Source organism: Loxodonta africana, chromosome 26 (genome assembly GCF_030014295.1).
Source record: "Loxodonta africana isolate mLoxAfr1 chromosome 26, mLoxAfr1.hap2, whole genome shotgun sequence".
In the NCBI taxonomy this organism is placed as follows: Eukaryota; Metazoa; Chordata; class Mammalia; order Proboscidea; family Elephantidae; genus Loxodonta; species Loxodonta africana.
This window is the reverse complement of record NC_087367.1, coordinates 27,483,760-27,491,504: the sequence shown is the minus strand read 5'-3', so window position 1 is coordinate 27,491,504 and position 7,745 is coordinate 27,483,760. Positions and strand designations below refer to the sequence as shown.

Genomic DNA, 7,745 nt, shown 5'->3' with positions numbered 1-7,745 from the left:
AAAAAAAATCAACGCTTTGCCATCAAGTCAATTCCGACTCATAGCGACCCTATAGGACAGAGTAGAACTGCCCCATAGGGTTTCCAAGGAGCACCTAGTGCATTTGAACTTCTGATCTTTTTGCTCTTAACCACTCTGCCACCAGCGTTTCCAGCCATATAGTAGTCATTTAATAAATATTTATTGAATGGATGATGAACAAATTATTTATTTGTAATCTAAAAATTTTCTCCTCTCAATACCGGAAGAGTAGGTTTTATGCTAATTTGACGACTGGTTGGACATACTCTTGAAGTTGTGGAATTATTTCCTCTTTGGTTCTAAGTAAAGACTGAATCTCTGAAGAGTAGGAGGCTGGTGGCTAGAATGGTTTTTTAACTGAGAATAGATTTCCTGGGAACCAGCAAGGCCAGCCATGAGCTGCTTATAGAAAGCCACAGCGTGGAATCCGGAGACTCCAGAGGGCGATGCAAACCGGTGCAGCCCATCCCCACACACTCCCAGTTCGATTCAGAACCTCTGGCTGAAATATGATGATGTTTTTGTTTCTTCCTCTCCAGGGTGCCATTCGGATATTTATGGGGATTGTTGTTCTCACTATGAAGGCATCTGTTATTGAAATGTTCCTGGGTAAGTACTTTTATATGTGTATCTGGATACTCTTTGAACATTTTCCTAAGGGCCAAAATGCCTGCCAAGAAAAGTTTTAAACCAAGACAGAACATATAAATAATACAGTGTATCTTTTTACTATAAACATGTTGGAGAAAACTTTAAGTGAGAATGTTAAATGTAGATCAAATTCAGAGTGTGTGTATGTGTATACAAGGGAGGCTTGGTGGGACAATGGTTAAGCCCTAAGCTGGTAACCAAAAAAGGTTGGCAGTTCAATCCCACCAGCCACTCCATAGGAGAAAGATGTGGCAGTCTGTAAAGATTTACAGCCTTGGAAACTCTGTAGGGCGGTTCTGCTCTGTCCTATAGGGTTGCTATGAGTCAGAATCGACTGGATGGCAGTGGGTGTAGTTTTTTGGGTTTAGTATACACTTTTTTTTATACAAAGCAAATATCTGTATTATATATGTGGGTGTCTATATATTATGTATTACCCACCCAAAAACACATATATATACACATATCTGTGCGTGGATTCAGCAACTAAGAAATATTTTACATGGAGCCTATTTACAGATTCCTAATTTAGAGATTTTTGTTTCTTATTTAATTTTCAAAAAATACATACTATCACTAACAGACATGGCCTTACTTGTAACATTGGCAACTCACACTTTTAGAGATGAAACACTTCAAACTTACCCATTATCACCAGGGCTTCGGACCAAGCCCAACGGTAATCTTCTGTTAATCCTGGCCCTTCAGTGCTGTGGCCTTGTCGGGTAGGGTGACCCTGTGTGTCACTGTGAAACTGTTCCCAGGGGAAGGAGGAAAGGCCCTTCAGACAGTCAGAGTGTTTAAGATCTGTGCAGACAGAGTCTAAAGCTACACAGCGGAATTGGGAACCTGAGCAGAAAGAGGTAACACGGCCAAGAAGACAAGGAAGGTTCTGGGCATGGTGGAAGAAGCACTGGACTAGGAAGCAGGGGATTTGTGTTCTAGTCCTGACTCCACCATCAATTTGTTCATTCTGCCAAGTCTCTCAACCTCCCAGGGCCTCCATTTCCTTTTCTGTAAATTATTGTGGGTGAGGTATTAACCACCCAGCCCTAAAACTAATGTGGCTGCCAGATATCTAGAGCAGCTTAGTCAAATTTTCCTGTCTAAGTCACCCTCTCCTGTAGCCAAACATAAACCAGTTGGCATCCAGTCAACTCCGACTCATGGCAACCTCATGTGTTGTAGTGTAGAACTGTGTTCTATAGGATTTTCAATAGTCGATTTTTTGAAAGTAGATCACCAGGCTTTTCTTCCAAGATGCCTCTGGGTAGACTCGAACCTCCAATCTTTCAGTTAGCAGCCCAGCTTGTTACTGTTTGCACCACCCAGGAAGCCAAAGATACGGGCACTAATAATGTCTTGAGGCACACTACGATCTGGGCAGTATCAATCAGGCCTCCTCCCTGGCACTATCTCCTGCCCCTCTCAGGTCTGGACACCTGGGCCAGGAGCCCTTCCTCCATCATTGCTGCTGTATTAAAAGCTGGGCAAGGTCTAAGGTTTAGGGACCCTAACAGCACATCTACAGCTTTCAGTATACCTGGCCTGCATTAGCACACTGGAGAATATTCACCTGGGAAGCAAGAAGTCCTTCCTCTCCACCTCACCCTTTTGAGAGGCTATCTCCCCTCCCATACTAACCTATAGTTTGGTAGGTTTCTATCATACAGCAGGGGTAGGAATAGGAAGGATGCAGCTGGTGTAAAACAAAATGAATCAATCCAGCAAACAAACCCTGAAGCCACCTCGTGCTCTGCCAAGCTCTCCAGCACCACAGAATCAAGATGGATGATGCGACTACCCTTCCTTGTTCCCCTGTCCCTTTTGGCCTGCCTTCTGCAAAACTGGTTCCCCTTCAGGGTTGTTCATTCATGAAGCAAGAAATAAAAATGAAAAAAGGAGACCCCCATTCAGAAATTCCCTCTCTAAGTCCTCACATGTCTGCCTGCCGGCATCTCTCCAATCCACCCACGTGGCTTCATCCCAGGGGCCATTTCCTCCATTAAGTACCCCAGAACCCCTCCCCCGGGCACTGTGACAGCCTCCCTGCCGCAGATCTTTACCCCGTAACTGGTCTTCACCACACCCGATCAATCGCCCTGAAGCACACATCCCATCACCACTCTCCTGATTTAAGCTCCTTGGGGTTTTCCTGTTGCCTGTAGGATGGATCCCAAGTTTTAAAGCTCCTTGCTTGGGAGGCCTTTCTGATATGGCTCCTCCTGTCCTTTGCTATTCTCACCTCGCACCACAGCCCTCACCCTGGCACTGAAATTCTAGTTTCCCTGAAGTCTGTGTCATTTCTCACCTCCAGGCCTCTGAGCACTCTGTTCATTCCCTCAGAAGGCTGTTATCTCCCACATGCCACATACCCACACCTCCCTGGCCTGGCAAATCCTACTGGTTCTCCAGGAAGCTGCTCCCCCCACCCCCGCCACAATTAGATCCAGCTATCTTCCTGTGTGCTTCTTTGGCACATTGTATTCACCTTCTCTCTGGTCTGGCTCCCCCCAAAGACTGCAAACTCATTGAGGGCAGGAGTGTGCCATGCTCACTGTTGTATCTCCAGGGCTCAGCATATCTCATAGCCACTCAATAAATATTGAACATAAATGATTGTTCCTAGGGACAAAATGCTGGATTTTTAAAGTACCCAGGCCGTCCAAATGATCCCCAAAGCCCTCCTAATTAACACCAATTAAATGTTTCATTAGTCTGTGTCAGAACTAGCATGTTAGGTTTAGACATGTTGAAGTTATGATATAGCATGGTTTCATGTTGCCTACCGTCAGTGGAGAACACATATAATGAATGTGGGCACCGTGGGGAGCAAGCGGAATAAAGAGGCAAACTTAGATTCTAGTTCCAACTTCTGCCCCAGATAACTGCACACCTTTAACCAAGATGTTAACTTTGACCTTGTTTTCCTTTCTATAAAATTCAGGGATACCCTCCTAAGCTCCTCCCAGCTTGAACATGCTATGTTTTGAAGCATAATTTCATGGTTTATGGGATTATAGAGAATAAATTGTCATATCATTGCCATGAACCTCCACTTTATTTGGAGCTAAATGCTTCATTGAGTACATGATCCCAAATTAAACCCTGGGGAAGTTCAAACTGCTGTAAGATGATCTACCTTATACATCGAGTTTCTGGAGGGCATTGTGGACACTACTCATATCAGCATATTGGGGTTTCTAAAAAGATCTAAAAAGTTTATGGGATAGAATGAGGCATTTCTTTAAAAGTATTCAGTAAATATTTATTGCTTTAATCATTGATTAGTTGTTCTGGCATTTCATGTCTTTTCTTGAAAGTAGATGGATTCTGAATATGAATCATGACTGACAGGAAAAGTGGGAAATGTGAGCACAGATAACCATGCCACTGTTTTTAGAAATCACTTTTCATTATTATAAATCTATATGATTTCAATATGACAAATTAAAAAATAATCTATATAAAATATATACTGTATATATAAATAAAGCATAAAATGGAGAAAATACAGAAAAACATAAGAGATGATAATTCTGCCATTATTCATATTTTTGCAAATTTATTCCAGTTATTTCTCCCTGTGTATACTCTAACTTTATCAAAATCATTCTTTAGGTTAGAGCTGAACTCTCTCCCCATCGCTTAACATTGTCCTATGCATCACTTGTCTTAAATGCTTAGGATTTTCCTATTATTGGACATTTCTAGTATTTCTTTATTTTCAAATTGCCATTAGAAATAATGCCGTGATGAGCATCTTTGTACATAAATCTTTGTCTACCTCTCTGATTATAAACCAAAAGAAACCTAAACCCTTTGCCTTTGAGTTGATTCTGACTCATGGCAACCCCATGTGTGACAGAGTAGAACTGCTCCACAGGGTTTTCTTGGCTGTAATCTTTACCGAAGCAGATTGCCAGGTCTTTCTCGATTGTAACTTGAGGTATAACTAAGGGTGTATTTTCTAGGTCAAAAGATATATGTTCAAGACTCTTGAAATGTAGTTTCTTAGTTATCTAATGCTGCTATGACAGAAATACCACAAGTGGATGGCTTTAACAAACAGAAATTTATTCTCTCACAGTCTAGGAGGCTAGAAGTCTGAATTCAGGGCACCAGCTTCCAGGGAAGACTTTCTCTCTCTGTTCATTCTGGGGGAAGATCCTAGTCATCAGTCTTTCCCTGGTCTAGGAGCTTCTCTGCACAGAGGCCCCAGGTCCAAAGGACGCGCTGCACTCCCGGCGCTGCTTTCTTGGTGGCATGAGGTCCCTCTCCTCTCTGCTTGCTTCTCTCTTCTATATCTCAAAAGAGATTGACTCAAGATATAACCTAATCCTGTAGATTGAGTCCTGCCTCATTACCATAACTGCCTCTAATCCTGCCTCATCATAGAGGTTAGGATTTATAACATATAGAATAATCACATCAGATCACAAAATGGAGGACAACCACGTAATACTGGAAATAATCGCCTACCCAAGTTGACACACATTTTAGGGGGACACAATTCAATCTATAGCATGTAGTAACAAAGTGCTTTCCAGAATGGCTCTACCTGCTTAGACATAAAGATCAGTGTCTGGGAATACCTAACTCCAAATCCTTGCTGGGATTAAGTGTAATCTTATTTTCAGTATTTCCTGACAGGAAATGAGAAAACATTCCCTTGTTTTGCTTTAGCTTGCAATTTTTCTCATTAATGAGACTGAACATTGTTTCAAGCTTATTTATTTGCATTTTCTCTATCTATAAATTATCTGTATAATTAATGTTTTTTTTAATTGACGTAAAAAAGTTATACCTCCAGTATCTTAACTATACTGATTGAAACCCCAAGAAAAGAAATAGAGAGAGGGGAGTAGGGTGAATTTTTTTATTTGAGAAAGCAGTTTTAACATTTAAAGTGTTTTGAAATTTCAAGCTCTACTGAAGAAGGGTGTAAACTTTTCATGTTAATCAAAACTGGAGCATTGTATTTGAAAAGATTTGAGAAACATTACTGCCGAGTGAGTAAATCACATCACCTTGGAACTTTGGATTCTAGATTCAATTTCCTCAAGGCTTCTAGACACTCCTGGGCTTAGGAACCTGCAGAAGGGACTGGTTTTCATATTTGTCTGCCCTTTGTACTTGCAAGTGAGCACTGAGCAGCCCATCCTAACAGTGCTGAGAGTTGTAAACCACTTGCCACAGAAACGTAGGTGCAGGAGGGCAGTGTTTGGTTTTCCACAAGAATTGATATCAAAATTTATCACTATTTTACCTAGTCTCTCTACTTAACTTGCTTAATTTTTTTCTAGATATTTATTTAGTACTTGTAAAAATATGCTAGGATTCTAGATATTTATTTTTGTGCATAAAATAAATATGTGGCCTTTGCACAGAGTTTGATGACACAGAAACTACTATAAAAATTGGACCTCCAGGACACTCACACCTACCCAAGCCCCAGAGGTAAATAAAACCTAAAAAATACCTGCCTTCATTCTACTTGGCTGGGCTTTTGCTTCTCACTCAGTTCTCCTTCATGTTTCTGGTCTTGCGGGACATGAGTGTCAACTGGCCAGACCTCCATGAATGCTAATAGTCAAAATGGAGGATAATTCAGGGGCTGCATCATTGGCACAGATTAGCTCGATAATCAAAAGATAAATAACACTTTGTCTTAACGCTGTGATATTGCCACTTTTTCCTTCAAAACCCGTTGAAAATTTTTATTTTATTTGTACTAAGTCCATTTATACCTAAATCAAGCATCTGTTTTCTCTTAAAACAAACACGTAACCTAGGGGGTAAAATGTCTATTTTGAATGTTCTTTTTCCCCATGTTCATCTCCAGAGCACCAACACCATCCAGAAAGTGAGTTTCTCAGAAAAGTGGCTAAAATGGAAGCCAGTAGAGTGGCACCACCTTTGGGTGGGTGAGCTGGGAGAAGGCCCAGAGAGGAAGAAAGAAGAACAGAGAATTCACTAGCCTCTTAAAAGGAAAAACTGTGCTTTTCTGTCCACAAGAAGAATTAGTACAGATACAGAGAAGTGAGCATTTTCATACGTTACTACCAAAAAATAAATAAAACCAAACCCATTGTCACAGAGTGGATTTTGACTCATCATGACCCCTTGTGTTACAGAGTGTTGATCCCATCCACGTGTTACAAAGTAGAACTGAACTCCATAGGGCTTTCCTGAAATTAAATCTTTACAGAAACAGATCATCAGGACTTTCTTATGCAGAGACATTGGATGGGTTTGAACCATGACCTTTTCGGTTGGTTGTTGTTGTTAGATGCCGTTGAGTTGGTTCCGATTCACAGCAACCCTATGTACTACAGAACGAAACACTGCCTGGTCCTGTTCCATCCTCACAATTCCTCTTATGCTTGAACCCATTGTTGCAGCCACTGTGTCAATCGATTGGTAACCAAGTCCAAATAGTTTGAGCCATCCAGGGACTCCTTTGCGTAATAATAGTAGAAGTATAAATTGGTTTTAAAATTACTATGACAGATTTTCACAATATGTATGAAAATTTAAAGTGGCCATAGCTTTCAGACAAGAAATTTTATTTGGAAATTTATTTAAGAAAATAATAAACATAATATACAAAACAAAATTAATAAAAAAAAAAAAAAACATAAACCAGCCACTACATCAGCCTGAGACCAGAAGAACTAGATGGTGCCCAGCTACAACCGATGACTGCCCTAACAGGGAACACAGCAGAGAACCCCTGAGGGAGCAGGAGAGCAGTGGGATGCAGACCCCAAATTCTTGTAAAAAGACCAGACTTAATGTTCTGACTGAGACTAGAAGGACCCCGGAGGTCATGGTCCCCAGACCTTCTGTTAGCCCAAGACAGGAACCATTCCCAAAGCCAGCTCATCAGACAGGGATCAGACTGGACTATGAGACAGAAAATGATACTGGTGAAGAGTGAGCTTCTTGGATCAAGTAGACACATGAGACTATGTGGGCAGCTCCTGTCTGGAGGGAAGATGAGAGGGCAGAGGGGGTCAGAAGCTGGCCAAATGGACACAAAGATACACAGTGGAGGGAAGCAATGCACT

General features: G+C 41.3%; 1 protein-coding gene across 1 annotated transcript in view; it reads left to right on the top strand.

Moving 5' to 3' along the window:
* Nucleotides 1–359: 359 nt before the first annotated feature.
* VIT (vitrin) overlaps nucleotides 360–7,745 on the top strand; it is a 44,760-nt gene continuing 37,374 nt past the window's right edge. Inside the window, exon 1 of the mRNA XM_023555274.2 lies at nucleotides 360–630. Coding sequence (XP_023411042.2) covers nucleotides 531–630 — 100 coding nt within the window. The 5' untranslated portion in view covers nucleotides 360–530. The remainder of the gene's footprint in view (nucleotides 631–7,745) is intronic.